This window comes from Gigantopelta aegis, chromosome 9, assembly GCF_016097555.1.
Source record: "Gigantopelta aegis isolate Gae_Host chromosome 9, Gae_host_genome, whole genome shotgun sequence".
Taxonomy (NCBI): Eukaryota; Metazoa; Mollusca; class Gastropoda; order Neomphalida; family Peltospiridae; genus Gigantopelta; species Gigantopelta aegis.
Window position 1 is genome coordinate 42,427,459 of NC_054707.1, and position 20,015 is coordinate 42,447,473.

Consider the following 20,015-nt stretch of genomic DNA (forward strand, 5'->3'; position numbering starts at 1 on the left):
ATCCGTGATTTTTCCGAATATTTACGTAAATTTGTTTAGATACTTTCGGGAATTCTCGGAAAGTTGTAAATTATTTTTGACATGTTTAACTTGAACATATTTACTGCCGTTTAAGACTATTTAACTTTTCATTTCTCTGACAATGGCTGGTAGTAATATTAAATGTGTTATCTGTGTTGCTGGTGATATATTATTTGCCATAGTTGGTGAGTATAGTTTGCCAGATTCATGATGATGAGATGTTTCCGTGTATAATCAGTTTTCGTTGAATTTTGTCAACTTGCTATCAGTATCACTGGGAAGGACTTTCCTTTAGCACTGTCACTAACCCTAACCCTAACTTTATATTATTATAAGTATTTATTATTTATAATGTTCCAAAGGAAAATCCTACCTTTAAAACTTAAAATTAATATTTTGTCCAGAATTATGAAAAAACAAACAAACAAACAACCCGACCTGGCCTCAGACCACAATTAATTTCGCTATATGTTTCTATATATAGCCTTAGTGGCTATAACATTTTTATTAATATCAGCAGGCCCGTGGATTTTTGTATGTACCTTTGCCTGCTTGGGGGACACATGATACCCTGAAAAGGACAACCCCTGTTGTCCAGCTCTTTCTTCCAGCCTATTGGTTAAAATAAACACTCCCTCTAAACTAGGCCTGAGTACACCTATTTTACACAAAAAGCACTATTTTTGCATGTGCCGGAATTACCACAAACAAGTCTTCAATGTCAACAAGTTACACATGTTTACAAACTACATGCTCTCTCCTGTCAAATAGTTGCTACTTCATAGCTGTCTGCCATGAAATAATCACAGTCAAACAGCAGACTACTTGTGCGGACAAATTTCCGGATTTTGGACAACCAGATGGGAAGATAACTGTAATCTGAGGCCACCTGTAAACAGCGTTGTCTGCTTGGTATAGAAATTTGACAGGGGTCAAGGGAATCCATGACGTTTCGCCCCCAGTCAGTTCGCCCCCAAATAGGATGTCATTTCACCCCTACGTGCATAACCAGTTTGCCCCTACAAAGGTACCAGTTCGCCCCCATAAAGATACAACTGTAATGGGTTATTAAAGTCTGGTACCCGGGTCAAGATTAGTAGACCAATTCTTATTTTAAAGGGACATAGCCTTGGCCTACCTGAGTTTGCTGCATTGTAAGATGTTTTCAACTAATAAAATATTTCTATGATTAAACTTACATATTAAATATATTTTCTTGTTTAGAATGTCAGTGTCTGTATATTCAATGTGTTTCTGGTCATCTTAATATTTGTAAGAAGCCCAAACTGGATTTTGTCTTTAAATAATTTCGTACGTACGAAAAAAAAATATTTTAGGAAATAAAATGAAATTTAACAGCCACTAATATTTTATGCAGTAACATATATTTGATATATAATTACAATCGTTAAAAAAAACTCAGGAATGTCCCTTTAATGTGGTGAAGCATTGTAATAATATAGCTAATTTTGAATTTGAATGACGTCAGTGTTCCAATGATGTCACTTTGTATTTTCTTACAATAACACTAAACTGGGTACAAAGAAAGAAAGAAATGTTTTATTTAATGACGCACTCAAACACATTTTATTTACGGTTATATGGCGTCAGACATATGGTTAAGGACCACACAGATTTTGAGAGGAAACCCGCTGTCGCCACTTCATGGGCTACTCTTTCCAATTAGCAGCAAGGGATCTTTTATTTGTGCTTCCCACAGGCAGGATAGCACAAACCATGGCCTTTGTTGAACCAGTTATGGATCACTGGTCGGTGCAAGTGGTTTACACCTACCCATTGAGCCTTGCGGAGCACTCACTCAGGGTTTGGAGTCGGTATCTGGATTAAAAATCCCATGCCTCGACTAGGATCCGAACCCAGTACCTACCAGCCTGTTGACCGATGGCCTAACCACGAAACTGGGTACATGACGCTTCCGTATTAAGAATGCTGGAAAAAGTTCAGTGCAAAATTGCTATTGAATTTTGTTTGTTTGAACATTACTAATACACCTGAACGTGTTTGAAGAAAATCTTGTGATTAAAAAATTGTACCTTTTATGAAATATAGATTTCAAGTGAAATTACGGTAAGATATGCTATATTTATTGTGTATGAAGCCAAAACAAGGATGCGAAAAGTGACTGTCATCGACCTAGCGTTTCCATGATGAATTATATAATTCATAATTAAATTAAATTTTTAATGTGATGTCTAAGCACTTTAATGATAGTCTTTAATATCCCTAAACATTTTACACACAGGTTTGGTGACAGTCACAGTTGTTTGGGACAATTCAAGTATTATGTAGGAGAAGGCTAAAGGAAACTCTAGGTAATGTTTAAGTAATGTCGACAACCAAATGGTTGCAAGCTATGGTGCTGTATTTAAAATACAGATTTGTTCCTAAATCTGATACCACAGAGCTTGTTTGATTATTTTCGAGTCCAATTATGACACAGGGGAAGCACAGTGTAAAACATAGTAGTACGGCCCGAGGTTGGCAGACTCTCCATTCAAATTCACCTGTGAAGGAGATTTTGACAGATATAACAAATATAAACACACACACATACACACAAAAGTGGTATGGCCATGGCCATACTGGCCATATCATCTGCGCCGCCCCTGTGACATTAAACTTGCATGTTGTTAACCAGGTAGCAGAGTTGTATGCTCAGGACACAGGGCTCAGCATGCATGTGAAATAAAAATTTACTATTTCAAGAGACAGATGTATGTACGATCATTTCATCTTTTATTTAGCTGAGACTGTGCTTGTGATTCTGTTATATTTCAATTTAATAATGCTCTAAAATACATCTCAGACAACCTAATTTTACACACACTGTCCCAAAGCCTCCATCACACCTTGCTGTGTTATTTTCACCAAGCCATATTTCTTTTGGTCTGCTATTTTGAAAACAAAATAACAGAATATTAATGCCATATTTTACTTCTTACATTTGTATTTCGTGCCGGACAGCATACTTTTAAATCTGACATGGATATAAGAATAAAATTTAAATGAATATGATAATTAAATGAAACATACCCAACCACTGCCCCATGATTGATATATTAAAAGCCATGGTATGTGCTGTCCTGTCTGGGAAAATGCATATTAAAAATTCCTTTCTGCTGATTTAAAAATTTAGCAGGTATCCTCTAAATTTAGACTACATGTCAGACTTGCACTTACCAAATGTTTTACTTGAACACAATAGCTAATTAATCAATGTACCGGGTACTCTAATGGTCTAGCGGGCCTGTGAAAATTGTGATAACGATCATTTTGTTCGTGCGTTGCTCGCACAAATCTAATTTTGCGTCACCTGTTTGTTGTATGCGCAAAATTTGGAGCACCATTTACTTGAACATAACGGGATACGCAAAAAGGAAATGGGTTACCTAGATTTATTTCTGCGTAAATCGATAAATGGGTCATGCATATTTTCAATTTTCAGAGGCCTGGTGTTGTTGAGCAAAACAAACTTTAACCTTTACTTAATACAGGTATTGTAACATGAATGTATTATTAAAAGTAAACTACAAATAATAAATTAAAGAAAATTTTCACTTGTAAAATACGTGTGGGTGTGGGAAAATAGTGTTCTCCAAATACCTTGGGCTTTTTTCTTCTTCTTTTTTTTGGGGGTGGGGGTGGGTTGGGTGGAGGTTTTATCAGTTTGAACTGTTCCAGTCTTTTTGAGAAATGCTAGAATGGATTATTCTTTATATAACTGAATTTTGACCAAAAATACATGAGTGCATTAAAAATAAAAGTTAAAGTTAACGACACCACTAAAGCATATTGATTTATTAATCATTGGCTATTAGATGTCAAACATTTGGTAATTTTGACTTGTAGTCTTAATGAGGAAACCCACTACATTTTTTATGTGCCAATTGTGGTGCACTGGTTGGAACGAGAGATAGCCTAATGGGCCTACCGATGGGGATCGATCCCAGACTGACAACGCATCAAGCAAGTGCTTTTACCACTGGGCCACGTCCCGTACCGTAAAAATAGAATCCACAATGTGGTTAGATATATGTATTATGCTGCAGGATCCAGCCTTGGGACAAACGGATGCATGCACTTACGCACGCACACGCACACACAGCATTTTTTGTTTTAAATTGCCATGGGTGAAACGACCAATCAAGGGCAATTTTTTAAAAGGTCACTTTTGCAGCAAATAAATATGAACTGGCAGATAATGTACACCAGATATTATCATTTTACTGTCGTTGAGAAGTTTCACCATTAGTAGAGCTCTCATAGACCATGTGTGACAAACACTGTATGTTTGAAACATAGCAACACTGAATAAACCATGTGGAGGGATGTCATTAAACTGTCCTTTCCAGGTTATAAATGTATTTAGACTCTTAAAAAAGTTTAAAAAACACAGAAGTTAACCAAAATAGTGCTTAAAGTATAACATGTATATATGGTATAATTACATAAGCTTAAAATGATGTGTTATTTTTCAGCCTGGGTAATTTCCATTGTAATTCGCCGCTTAGCCATACCGTATCATCGTGGATTTTTCTGTGATGACGAGAGCCTGATGTACCCGTTCAAGAATTCAACTATTCCTGCCACTGTGATGTACAGTATTGGATTCATTTTACCATGTTTTTGTGTAGGTCAACTTTTGTGGCTTTATTCTCTTGATTTATGATGTATTTTGTATTCCAACAGATTATAAATTGAATATCAACTGTACAACTGTAGTCATTATTAATGTTAACAACTGGCTTCGGTGGTGTCGTGGTTACTGGTAAGGATCGGACATAAGGCTGGTATAGGTCCTGGGTTCGCAGCCCGGTATCGGCTTCCACTCAGCAGGAGTTTTAACAACCTAGTGGGTAGGTGTACGACCACTACACCCTCTTCTCTCTCTCTCACTAACCACTAACAACTAACCCACTGACCTGGACAGACAGCCCAGATAGCTGAGGTGTGTGCCCAGGACAGCATGCTTGAACCTTAATTGGATATAAGCACAAAAATAAGTTGAAATGAAATGAAATATTAACATGTTTTGTTGTTGATGGGTTGGTTGGTTGGTTGTTTTATCGGGGGTTCAACAGGATTTGGGATCAGATCAATATGACAGTGATTTCATTGTCTGAGGCTGTATATACAGTCAGACCTTGTTACAACGACCATGTTCGTTCCTGGGTCACTTTGTCATTGTATCGAAATTGCCATTGTATCAAATTAATTTGTCATTGGTTATATCCTTTGCCAAAATGACGTAAGAGAAAATACTAATTAATATTAACTGAAGACAGAATAGCATTTAAATAACTAATGTATTGCCATTAATTATTATTAAGAATAATAACACATACATGTACATATAAATTAATATGCATTTAAACATTAATTATATTAATCAAGGCCACAGATTTTTTTATTGGGGGTGGGGGGAGGGGGGGGCAACCCACATTACATATGTATGTATGTATGATGTTATAAAATTTAATAGTTTTAAAAAAAGGTTTGATTGTAGGGTATGGTCCCCCTGCCACCTCCCCCTGCCCCCACGCCACTGATCAAGGCACATTCACTGTCAGTCTAATCATTCCTTAGTTAAAGACTATTATTGGTACCTACTTCGTTTCCGAAATATCTTCAAAATAGAAGACTTGATTGTTCTGAAGTTAATCCTTTAATTGATTGACTAAAGGCTTATGTTCAAAAGCAATACACATCTACAGATTTGGCATACATTGGTAACTCGGACATCATGTGACACTGTCGGCTCACAATGTGATCAAGGATGCCAGATGGCTGTGTGTACTGCCAACGTGCTATGACATCTGTGATTATGTAATATCGGTTTTAAGACGTCGGATGCACGTTTGTTCCTAATTTGCTCTGTCAGTGTCTGAAGGTGTGAATTCCGGTGTAATGAACAGAATAACATTGATGTATGTTTGTTCCCGAGAATTTGTGGTCGGATGGTGTAAATGTCGTAGTAACAACGGTCGTTGTAACAAGGTCTGACTGTATACAGTACATGTACATGTATATATATATCAGTCTTTTTGGGAAGAATTTTGTAGTGATTGTTGTATGGGTCATATAATAATTGATATATGTTCACGAAATATATCTAAATGATGATGATAGTATAGTGGTAACAGGTGTTGGAGGCTTGGTTTAGTTATACAGTGAAACCTGTCTAAACTGGACCCTGAAATAACCTGAAATCTGTCAAAACTGGCCACATTTTATGGTCCCAAATTTTCTAAATTCTAAAATGTGACCCCCTAAACAAATACCTGATCCTGTATAAATTGGATAAATATTAGTTCTCCAGTATGATCCAGTTTAGACAGGTTTCACTGTAAATACCTTTTACAATATTTACAATATGTTGAAGCAACTTTTCTCTCATTTTAAAAAGAGAGTTGCTAAAAAAACGAGATGACATAATAAATGTACATGTATGTAAAATGAAGTACTTTTTTCCTATTTTCAGATTATAGTGACAGAGTTGGTGATAATACTTAGCAGTCCTAAAGCAAAGAAACGAAGATCAGTTATAGAAACCTTGTTTAAGGTTGTGTTCAAAACACTGGTGGCATTTTTCTTTGGAGGAGGGGTCACAAACCTCATTACAAATATTGCTAAGTATTCTGTTGGTCGATTAAGGCCACATTTTTTTGCAATTTGCAGACCAGACTGGAATCTTGCAAATTGTTCGACCGGGGCCATAGCAAGATATGTCACAGAGGATGTTTGCACTGGAACAGATAAAAGCTTAATAACTGAAGCAAGGTTTGTTTGGATTTTTGTTTCTTTTGTTTTCTTAAAATGTATTTTAAACAGGATTTTTATGAAAGACCATTATGCATGCATACTGGTTTGCAATTTAAAAAAATTATGTTAGAATGTTTTGTTTTAAGAGAAAAAAACAATAGTAACATGTTCAAGAAGCCAATGCTATTGTGTACTAATAAATTGTGAATAGTGCACGTGATATATATAGCAAGAGTTGCTTTTTATTCCTTCTGAATGGAAAACACTTGGTAACTGATTTACCAATGTTTGCCATTCAGAAGGAATGAAAAAAAACAAAAAAATTTTTGCTATATATATCATGTGCACTATTCACAAATGTGGCATCAGATATAACATGTTGTGGAAGAGTTTTTTGGGGTGGGGGTGTATGATATGATATGATAACTAGTTTAACGTGCCCATATACCACTAGGGTTTCGAACACGCCCATCCCGAGTCCGACCTACGATAAGATCGGTGGCATGACTCGGGATGGGGGGGGGGGAGAGAGGGGGGATGAAAATGGGCAGAATTTTGAAAATAGCAATTAGTAAAAAAGTTAATAGAATAAATAAAAAAAATAAAAAGGTTACAAGCCAAAATAAAAAAAGAATTGACTGCTCGGCCGAATATTTATATAATTTGGAGCATTTTAGAAGGACAGTCCAAAATTAAATAGGAGAAAGAAGAGAGGATCGGACTATTTAATAATATTTAAAAAAGAAAAGTAATTTCGACATAAAATTTTGAACGCAGATCTAAAAGTTTAAAGTCCGATCGATATGTCCACGCGAGTGGCCTCGTTAAGGCCGTTTGGGTGCACAGCTTAAAGGGACGAGATGGGTTGCATCCCATCAAGAAAACCTCTAGATTGACAGTCGATAGACGTTGAAGGTGTAGTGCTGTGCTGAAATACAGATCTTGAGAAGCCGGATCCGTTTGAACAAGAGAGAGTATCAGACTATGGTATAGTCCAGTCGACATGGTTTGGTATAGTGGTGCGGACGGGCCCGACTCCGGAGGATACGAGATGGTATCACTATAAAGCAAGGTAAAGTCTAGAAAAAGAGTAGTAGGGGCCGACCCCGCTTCCTATTTCTTCTTAGACTGGGGCGGTCAATCTTCCAGTGCTGCTAGGACAGGCTCGGACATGTAGAGACTAAACACGAACAACCGTGGCGTTCTGCAGAATGGCTGTCATACGAGTCACGAAAAAAAACAAGTCGACAGTCAGACGGAGAAATGACGTGGAGGCAAGTAATCTCGCTAAAAAAGAATCCAACCTGGTGGTGCAGGCTGTTGAAACGAGAAGCGTTCCAGCATTCAATCAATTCCAGTGGCCGCATACATCCCAGTAGAAAACTTCATTTCGCTGACAAAATCAACGAAATGAAAGACCCCCAAGTCGAGCACACGAAAGCACGTGCACAAGCGAAACAAACACATCTTACCGCGTGGAGCTCCAGACTGGGAATGTGGGGGTGTAAAAGTGTACCTATATAGTTTGTGGACTACTTTCAATTTAGCCAAATAAAACGTGTGTGTATTAGGACCATCTCCTCTCCATCCTTATGGAACAATGAATAATAAAAATAAAGGTTTTATTGAGTGTTTTTTTAACAATGAATAACATCAAAGCATTGCTTCATTACATGTGAATCTGGAATGTTTCAAATTGAGACTTAAGACTATCAAAAACTAATTTATAATTTATTTTTTGTTCTTCCATAATGGTTTAGTTTTGTTTATATATTTTTTCTGGATTTGAGGTTTTTCTGCTCTTTTATATTTTCAGAGTGTCTTTTTTGTCTGGGCATGCATCAATGTCTATGTACTTTATGGTCTTTCTCTTGGTATGTACATATCTTTGTACTTTTATACATATATATGCTACAAAATAAGTTGGTATAGGTTTTTCAAATGTATTCCCTGTATACATGTAACTGTGGTTCCAAAGAAATTACCTGGTAATTTATCCTCTTTTTTTTTCTATTGAAAATATGAAACATCTAACAGAAAATACTGACCACTGAGTAATATATAAATGTATATAATTTGAAGTTCTTTTGTATATATTTTTTTTAATGTCGTCATGCATGTATATGTCTATAATTTGTTTGCTTTCCCCAACTACAAGAAATTCAGCACTTAAATATACAGTGTATGTTAAGCTTCAGTAATAGTAACTGATGTGGTCAAACCTAAAGCTGCCATGTGACTTCAAGAAGGTAGTTGAGTCTTCGTATTAACTTCAAGCAAGAGGGAGCAAGACCACTGCATCAACTTTGCCACAGTTTTTGATGTACCAATCATGGGACACTGGTTGGAATGGGAGAAAAACCTGATGGGTCCACCAAAGGTGGTCTGTCCTACAACCCATCATACCTCAAGTCAGGGATTTATCACTGAGTTACATCCCTCCCCTTTTGTTTATGTGGTTGCTTTTATAATTAAGATGCAAGAGTGCAATTTGTACCTGTAAATCTGTGGTAGAGGGCTTGCCTGAGGTATAATGGGTTGTAGGATCGATTGCTCTCAGAGGACTCAGGTTTTGTCCCATTCCAACAAGTGCCACAATAATACTAGTACATCAAAGGCTGGAGTATATAGTTGTTCTGTCTATGGGAAAGTGCATATAAAAGATCACTTGAAGCTTTATTGATAGTATCTAGCCTATGTGACAACAGATGGTTTTTCTCTCTCTTTCTCACTTTCTCTGGACCAAATACCAAAATAATCATATGTTAGACTCCAAAACAGCAGTATTGTTAAATGTGCTGAAGAGTAGTTAAACAAATATTCCTGTCCTTTCTTATTAAGTGTTACACATGTTACATGTACTTGTGGATCTTGATCTTGAATGTTGGAAAAGAAATTTATGGTGTCTAATTAGGCTGCACTTTAACACTAACAGCATGCAGTCGTGTACATGTACATGTATGTGCAATTCCCCATTAATAGATTAGAACATATGTTGATTCATTGTTGGAATAATAGAGACAGAAAGCGTACCCTTTTAACATGCCCCTATACCACTAAGGTTTCGGGCATGTCCATCTCGGGCCCGGCCTCTGGATAGCCAGTGGTCTGGGACAGAATACTGGAATAATAGAAATATAATAATAACCCATGTGTGTTTGATCCTGAAACCAATCAGTGCCGAATGTCTCACTGTTGTTAACAGATCTACATACAGCGACGGTTCACATGGAAGGGTGTGCTGCTTCTGAAACCGGCTCTACAAACACTTTTCTTCAGTCTTGCCCTGTACACTGGCCTGTCGAGAATTTCTGACTACAAGCACCACTGGACCGATGTCTTGGCTGGAGATCTGCTTGGTGCTGTAATGGCTATTCTTATTGTAAGTGGTCAAAGCTTTTTAAAAATTTAAAAATAAAGCAACAGTTCAGAGATGAAAGGTTTTTTTTATTTATCCAAAATACCGGGGTTTTTTGTGTGTGTCCATAGTGATTAAAGATATTTGTCCATAATTTTTCATATATTCGTCTAACACTTACGATATGGTTTCAGGTGATAGTTAGCAAACATTCTGAATAGTGCCGCCATTTTAGACTACTGGTATTGTGCAACTCCAATCCTAGGTCCAGTCTTAGTAGCCAAACCACCAGTATTAAACAATTATTTCATAACCTACTTTAATCTCTGACAGTTGTTTATTTTTCATCTCTTTACCTAACAGCAATCTGATTGGTTGACCAGAGCTTGTTGTTTTGCCTTTATATTTGAATTAACTGAAATAAAATATCCATACTCTTTCCCCTCCTCCCTACACTCTGCTAATAACTATTATTTTAGAAACAATCTCAAGTTTGCACACAGTTGAGTACAGTTTTTATGTCGGAATATATTCTATGAAAAAAAGCATAATATGGAAAGGGCCACATGACTGCTACTTTTAGGAAGTACAGTATAACCTGATTTAAGACCAACTAATGTACCAATGCAATTTTAGCGTTATATCGAGTTGGCGGTATAGTGAGGGTGCCTTGGGTTTACTACAAAACATATTTTGTTTGAAGTTGCTAAATGTCAACAGAATAACCTGTTTTAAATAAAACTAACAGGCAGTAACAAAAATAAAATAAAATAAAATGAAAATAACAACCAGGTAAGAAATTATAAAATATTTTATGTATTTATGAGCATTGTAAGTCAGAATGTTGATTCCCTTCTACAAAACGAACATTTTATGTTTTAATGGCATCCCAGGCACTGTATGGTCACTGATGGCTCCGGTTCAGTGTCAGACTCTTTCAATTCTTGATACTTTCAACAATCTGCTCGTCACTGAGACTGCAAATGTCACCACCTCTTTACCAACATTGACCCCTGCATGTGCTGTAACCTCACCATGGTGCAGGGGTGTAACATTCTCTTTGAGAATGGCCAATACAGCACAAAATTGAAGTTTTGAGTAAAATTCAGTATCCGTAAAATTCTGTGATATTTGTGTTTTTGCACAGTTCTTTACACTGTTTTTGTTTAAGTCTTGAATTTTTATATTGATGTTGATCATCACTTTATTTATTTGAATTACATGTACCATAGTTTGACACCCAATAGCCGATGTATTTTTCGTGCTGGGGTGTCGTTAAACATTCATTCATTCATTACCAACATTGACAAACTCATCAAAGTCCATTCGCAGTTCATTGTTAATAAAAACAAAACAAACGTGTGTTATGTCACCAACAAAATCCCGTAATGCTGTCGTTTCATTGGCTGGTTCTTCAAGCTTTAGGGGAACAACCTCTGTATGAATCCAACTGTTTCTGATGGTCGTGGCACTGACACTGTCCCAGGCTTGTTTTACCAAATGAATGCCATCACTTAGTACTAGAGTAATTAATCCATGAATGAAATAACAAATCGAATGCATCTATTTTTCACGTGATCATCAGACTGTCGTTTGTTCTTGTTCTGAGAATGCTAATTGCGCATGAATACCGTGGCTACCCAGAGCAGCTGTTGCTAATTGCCACTCAATAACACAAAGCACATTTACTGGATACCACCAGTGGTCATCGATGTTAGATTTTCACAAGTCACCTGGTCAAATCACGCACTCTGATTAACTGCTGACCACACTGTTGGTGGTATTATCGAGGGGATTATAATAACTAAATGGAGTTTGGTTCAAAAAGAACTTTGGCAGATGGCGAGGGAGGCAGTAAATCGAGGGAATTAAACAGAGATACAAACAGTACTTGAAAAGAAGTTGGCGGTAGGTGGGGTTGGCATTAAATCGGGCAATAAATCGAGGGTACACTGTACAGTTGTAAGATAACCGACATACAAAAAAAATCACTATATATATTGACAATAGAAATTTGGAGTTATCCAACCTTAATCCAAAGCACTGCCTCATTGTGCTGAAAATGACAGCTTATAATATTATATACCACATATCAAATAGAAAAAACAATAATAAGAACTTTTGAAACCAATGGGTTATTTAAATGTTACAGGGGTCAACTTACTTGTTATCATCCAAAAACAAAAATTGAAAATAAATTTCAGTAATTTATGTTTTTGTTTTTTAATGAATACCTATTTCCTAAACCAGATTATATTTAGCTGCTACACAAAGTAACAACACAGGCATTAGTGGTGTTCAGCCAGTAAATAACTAATAATTTAAGTTTTTAAAATCAATTTCATGTAAAGTGAAACCCTTCAAAACCAGACAGCCATGGGACCAAGGAAAAAGTCCAGTTTTGAGGGGTATCTGGTTTACAGAGGTTTCAGTATTGAGGTAAACCGTTTGTTGGTTGGTGTTCTCTACTGATATAGTACCTAATAAAACTGCCCAAAAAAAACAGGTACACTTTCGAACTTTCGAACTATATTAAGTTTATCATCAAGCGATAATTCAACATGGCAGCGTTTCGCTGGACGTTCCGACATGTCCAAAGTAAATACTAAAATGAAACACTGTTGACAAATTTTCCACCAAACCAAGCCAAACAATTTTACTCTTGGTTACTCTTTATTTTGTTAAATAAACTTTGCAAAGATGGGAAAAAAAGAAGAAAAAAAATTCAAACAATTGGAAAAATTAATTAAATTCCTAGTTCCTTTGCCATTCATTGTGGTAATCCTGAGACGTACATGTAGCCTAGGCTATGAAAAGGAGCTCAATCAAATTCGTACGTTTGTTATTGTTCTGAGAATGTTAACTTTGTAACAATCGAGCTCAGAATAAAGCGAGTACGTGTTTCTTCCAGTTATTTAAACATCAAAGCTGTTAATTAATCCCGTAATTGGTATTTGTCAACTGCATAACAGTGACACTGGAGCACGCGCCCATGTAATTAGCTCTGCGTATACAATCACCTTATCGGCTGAGTGGGTATTCAAAGTATACCGGTAAGTAATGCAGAAATGATTGACGTCGGTGTGACCGTCTGGTTTTATGAGGTAAAATTTGCATTAAAGGAACATAATGGGACTGGATTAATAGAATCTATCAGCGTTGTGAGGTATAGATACGGCTATTCCAACCCGAGGGACAAAATGTCCCGAGGGTTGGAATTGCCTTATCTATACCTCACAACGGTGATTGATTCTTTTTCTTGCCCATTTAATTACAGTAACGAAACATTAATTTTGTAAGCTACGGTCTGTTTATTATAGAACCATTCATTATAGAACCATTCGTATACATTTCACCTGCTAACTCATTTAATCATACGTGGAAAAATATAGTCCACCTTATGCAATGACATAAATATGTAATGTTCAACTTACCAATAAATATAAAGTTGAAAATATTAATTTGTTTAAATATTTTTAAAACAATGATACAACGTGAAATGGCAAACAGAATTTTGAAAACCATGAGTTATGACGTCAATCGTCGTAAAACATGAGTTATGACGTCACACATATGTAGAAATTGTCTAGCCCTCGGGTCGGACATATTTATCTAGCCCTAGGGTCAGACAGATTTTTCTAACACCGTGCAAAAGCTGGATAACCCTGTCCAGTGGGCAAGAATATTTCGTCCGGTGCAGTTTAGAGGGGTTTCCGGTTTAGAGGGGTACATTTTAGTGTTAAAAGATACGCAAATCACGGGACCGTGTAAAGCGTCCAGTTTTGAGGAAATTCCGGTTTAAAGAGGGTCCGATTTTGAGGGGTTTCACTGTATAATTATTTTCAGTTGTTATATTTTATTTTCATATAGGTTTTAAAGGTAAGTGGACTGTATGCAGAGTCCCGGTGTTCCAGTGAGGTGGAACTTAAGAAATGTGGAATAGCAGATCTTGATAAATCAAAGGAATGTGGAATACAACAGATTATTCCAGCAAGAGATGAAGTTGATGAAATGACTGCCATGTAGAATACTCACATTTTCAACATTCTGAGTTCACTGAGTGCTTTAATTTTCAAGACACGGTCCAAGGCCGATTATTTATAGAGCACGGAGTCTTCACTTAAACAAATTTGATATTTAATATTTTTCAGATCACATACATGTACATGTATTTGTACTTTCAAGATTTGGTAACTTTGCAAGTTAGATGTCAATTAGTCAGGTCACGGCACTAAGTTTATTGATGTATGCATTCACAATTACCAGACAAACAAATATTCATGATTACATTGAAAGCTGTCCAGCGTTATGAAATATAAAAAACGTCAAGTACTTGTTTATTTTTATGTAAGGATATTCAAAGTGACATCATGCTAAGTTGATGCCATTCGCATTCAAAAGGACACAGTGTCACATATTCAATATCGAGCAGTGTCTGATTGGAATTAAAGTTGTGTATACAGTTTAAAAAACCCATATTGTCTCAAGCTTGAGATTATATGTTAAAGAGATTATTACCCTCGTGCATTTCGGTATTGTCAATATTGTATATTAGGAATAAAAATAATGTTTTATGCTGGCCAGAGGTACACATATTACAGTTTGTATTCCAAATGTATGATATTGATTATACCGAAACACCCTCTGATAATAACCTATATGCTGTGGTTGGGACAGGGAAAAAAACCAATAGGAGAATTGGTCCACTGAGGTGGTTCGATCCTAGGACTCTAGCACCTCAGGCGAGCAGTCAACCGACTAAATTGGATCATGCTCCAATGCAAATTAATCAGGTCATATAGGGTTTTACGTGCACATTCAGAACAAGCTGTTGTAGTGCACGCAGGTTATAATCAGATTATGAAACTACTTTTATAGATGTAAACTGCATACCAGTAAACAAATAAACATGGCTTTATTAGTTTTTTTAATGATTCAGAATGATATGTATTGTATTCATTATTTTGTCATTATTAATATTAAATAAATTTTATTTTTTATTTTAAAAATGTACTTTTTATAAATTTAAAGAAAAAATTAAAGTAAGTTATAGTTAAACAAAAAACAAAGCATTATAGTTTGCTGCATGGGAATTGGTACATAAAAATAAGATTCTGAAATAAATAATTGTCAATAAAAAAAATTAATTTTTTCTTTTTTTTATGATACTATATTTAGGTTTTAACAAATAAAGTAAAAAAATATACGTAAATCATAAAATATTTTTACCAATGTCGTGTCACAAACTGTAATGCAATTTAACCCATAGTTGTATAGCAACAGAAAATTATGACTAGACCACTAGCAGAGAGGACAATCCCCTACCATAATGAATATTTTTATACTGATGGAAAGAAATAAGGGAACACATGGAATTGTAGACCAAATGTAATTCACAACTAATGTAATAATGTCTGTATTTCATACCAAGTTGGAATGTGGTATTGAATGTCTGTAGTGTTGAATGTGCTGCCTATATGTTCCCAGTCAACTTCTGACAATATGAATTGATTTTTGATGCAGTCATTATTTCTGGTTGCTATCTGTGTGATCCTTTATTTCTTTCCATCAGTATATAAACAGAGGTTATGTTATCAAGTAATTAGGCACCTTTAATTATAAATAATTGAATAAAATGATAACAGTGGATTTGGATGAAGAAGTATATGTAGATTCTATTTCTAGTGCTATGCATGTTAGTAAACAGACCGTGTGTCATATATGTATACCTAATTTGAACATCAATGGAATAATGGCAGACAGGAATTATTATAGTTAGTTTAAAGTTTACCAAATATAAATGTTGGATTAAGCTTGATGTTATATGATACAGAGATTATTACCGTCATGTTTTTTTGATTTGTCAATATATATGAGGAATTAAAAGGTTTGCATATATCATTATGAAACAAAGATCACCTTAAAATCAAAGGCAAAAACAGACCCTCCATCCCCCACCATTTTCTGATTCTTGAAAGCTAAATTTACAAAAGATATTTAACCCTTTGTCATATGTAACTTTCCTGGACAATCATGTATGTTTAATAATGTTTTATGAATGTGGGAGTTTACCCATATGCACATGTGTAATATTTGTCCTTATTTAAGACTTCAATGCAACCCCCCAATCCCGGCAAAATTAGGGGTGATCAGTGGCGTACTCAATATCATTGTTTACTTGGCTGCCAGGTGCCCCCCCCCCCCCCCCCAATACAAAATCCTGCCTACACCACTGTACAGAAACGAATACAGGGTGGGGGTAGGGGGGTTCGAACCCCTTCCCCCTTTAGACAAGATGCCCTTTTGCCTGGGTTTTTTTGCACGACTGTATAATTAGATCCACCCCTTCACCATGTTTGTGGTGAATGAACAACAAAGCGCCTGAGATATATAGATGATAATAAACGAGATAACAGTTATTATAAAAATTATGTCCCGAATCAAATCATTTTTAGTTGTCACAAGCTTTAGCGAGTGACAAATGAAAAGTATTTCACTCGGGACATACATTGATAATAACTTGTACTGAGTTTGCTATACTATTTATTTCCCCAGCTATGCCTTTATTTTAGACGCACATGAAGGCTATAGAAACAATGTTAACCACTTTACACACTGTCCTGGGTATTGCTATAACTTTGCATTTTAATCACGTTCACAGATAATTTTAAAAAACAAAAGTTATCGTTATTCTGCTAAAAATATAAATAATGATTTGCATTAAAATGACATTTTGTTATAAATTTAATATTAAAACAGTCGTGAACGCAAACTCATTAAAGTACATGATGTCATGTTGTGTGTTTGCCAAATCGCGATGATGTTATATTTAGTACCGACAAAGTCATTGGTTTGTAAGCGTCAAATCATCCAGTAATATTGTACGTCACAACACTGCATTTCTCATTGAGAAAATACGGAAAATATTTTCCCTGTTATGATTGGTCACTGGGGGTAATAAATATAGTTGATCGGTTACCACCGGTATCAAAGCAATAAACGTCTATCACAGACTGCAATCTTATGACATACTTTCGTGTTTGTTTCGTCTTAATAAAGGGGGAACAAGGCGGTACAGGCCCACAGTTTTGAAAGTTTGACCATACGTTATCTCGGTGCCCTCGGGCGTACGCGTCCCATCTTTTGTTTTTTAATATTATGTTAGAATTAAAGGGAAATGCCAATAACAAAAAGTTTATTCATATTTGCATTATTACCAACAGCTATGTAGGGTTCTGTAAGCATTTTTGCATTATTATTACCAACAGCTATGTAGGGTTCTGTAAGCATTTGACATGGATTATAACTAATATTTCCCAAATATGTCCATCATTTTTTACAGAATGTGAAGGTTTGCTCCACATTTGGAAGGGGGGGGGGGAGGGGGAGGGGAGGAAGTAGCTGATCCTCCATCTCGAACGCAAATGCTAATAATATACCAGTAACGAGTTTCAACTACAAAGTGATATGAAGTGTAAGCTATTCCTCGCTTATGTCCCTTTCCAAATCTGCGGGTAACTCATGTAAAAAGCGTGGTTTTGTAAACACAGGTAAAACACACACATGTGAAATACACCACGGGTGTATGTCTTGGTCAGGTTTTTCAGCGTTTTACGTAAACCAGTGTTAAACCTAGGTTTTGATATAACCCGGTGTTTCGAAACCCAGACATATGAAATCGGCCCAATGTTTCTCTTTGATAAACCACAGAAAATAATCAACTGGGACGTCGTTATGTAAAAATGTTTGTGGAAATGGTGTTATAAATGGATTTATATGTATTTTTAACTAAATACATGTATGATGTGTTGTTTGTAATTATATAAGAATTGTTTGTAATTTTTGGTGAAGTTATCAATGTATAACAGTCACAAATTGTATAAAATTGTGTAGTGTAGTGAAACAATTTTATACTAAACACCTCGAAAAATTACTTTATTACATCAAATGGGATATCATTATATAAAACACTTAAAACAGGTAGAATGTTAAAAACTGATTCATGTGTGTTTTTAACTTTCAAAAGTTGTGTTGTTTGTAATTATAAGAATTGTTTATTACTTTCTTGTGACTTTATCAGAGTATGACAGTCACAAATTTAGTATAAACTTGCATCGCTATGCTATGCAATTGTATACAATTTGTGACTGTTATGCATCAATAAATTCACACAAAATTACAAACAATTCTTATGTAAGCACAAGCTTTCTAAATTGTACTAGTCAAAGACATTTCTTAGTGTGACAGATGCAGAAATATTTACCTGTTGCTGGTAACAGGTTTATCAACAGGCAGCACTTCTTGGTGTTATTGTGTTAATATGTAGCATATAATGCGTACTCTGGACACTAAAATAATATTTTTTAAATACAAATTTTCACTGGATTTTAAGACAGTTCTCTAATCATTTTGTTTGTTACTATATATATATATATATATACATGAAAGGTATATACATGTGTAGCTAGTTTCTAAATTACGATTTTAAATCATAATTATACATTTTATTAATTAGATTATTTACATAACATGTACATGTGTTTTTGTTTGTTTTTTCTTTGCCTAAATCTACATTTTTGTGGAGAAAATCAGTTTTAGAGTATGATAGATTGAATAATGTTATGTTCTTTGTTTTCATATTATGCTTTTTACTTGATGTATGTAATACACTTATATTATCATATTTCAGCATATTCATACATTATTGTCAATTTGCTCAAAACATATTTGGTGTCTTATTTTAAATAATTATGTAGGTATTCCACAGGATATCTGCTTTGGCAAAAACAATCTCTAATAAATACTTAATAAATAAAATCATTTTAAAATGTGTTTCTTGTATTTGTCCTATTTGTGAGTTATTTGTTTGGTCATTTTTCTGACAGCAACCCTTTAATTTTCTTTTTCTTTTTCTAAAAAAAATATGTATTGGTGTTTTTTTACACCATGCTACATGTAGGATATTGTAGGTGAGAAAGTTTTTTAGGGAGAATTTGTTTTGTGTATCTGTTGCATAAAATAAAGTATGTTGAGTGTGTCATTAAATAAAACATTTCCTACCTTCCTGTTGCATAAAAAAGGATGATGTAGCACTATGGTTGACACATTCATACAATTAATTTCTTTTAGTGGACTAGCGGTGGGTTGGAGTTTAAAGTTGACAATGTGTTCCAACTTCCAACTGTGATATCATTCACATGCATGCAAGCATACATACACCATTTAAAAAATAAATAAAAATCTCTGTATATATATATATTTTTTTTTTTTTTTATTTTTTTTAATTATTAAAACTGCCTCAATGTCTCACCTTACAACAAAATGATTCAACAGACTGAGTCACAACTGCTCTGTTTCACAAATGAACATTACTAACAAAGTCGTTTCAGGTTGCATAGTACCAAAGAAGACAGTTCCGTGTCAAAGTTCGATGTGCACCGTCAAATATTTACGGAGTAAAAGCAGCTGTGGGTGTGATTGGTAGTAATATGTGACATTGATTATTTGTGCAAATACTATTATCCATTGACAATAAATAAATACACTTTTATTTGTAATACAGTTGTTATGCAGTATATACCAGAGGTTGAAACTAATGCGGTGTACCCCCAAAAATGGAACTGCAATTTTCAGCAAAAATGATGGTTGCTATTAAAAACATTAATTAAATCACTTAAATGATATGTGACCCCCCCCCCCCCCCCCCCCCCCCCCATTTTCTTGCAGGTAGATTAGATGTGAGGTGCCACACTTTCTATTGCTGTACTTCCTGGGTGTGTTGAAATGCTGCTTATATCAGTTTTATTAGTAAACGTTAACATTATCGGAAATAGGAATTGATTTGGTCTATTAG

At 35.2% G+C, this 20,015-nt stretch overlaps 1 protein-coding gene across 1 annotated transcript; it reads left to right on the forward strand.

Annotated features, from left to right (window-relative positions):
- The first annotated feature begins 64 nt into the window (after positions 1 to 64).
- LOC121381267 (phospholipid phosphatase 1-like) lies at positions 65 to 15,615 on the forward strand. The gene is made up of 6 exons (XM_041510508.1): positions 65 to 206; positions 4,521 to 4,672; positions 6,524 to 6,822; positions 8,621 to 8,678; positions 10,010 to 10,186; positions 14,033 to 15,615. Exons 1-6 carry the CDS (start codon positions 143 to 145, stop codon positions 14,186 to 14,188), a joined length of 906 nt encoding a protein of 301 aa, XP_041366442.1. The 5' UTR covers positions 65 to 142; the 3' UTR covers positions 14,189 to 15,615.
- Positions 15,616 to 20,015: the final 4,400 nt, after the last annotated feature.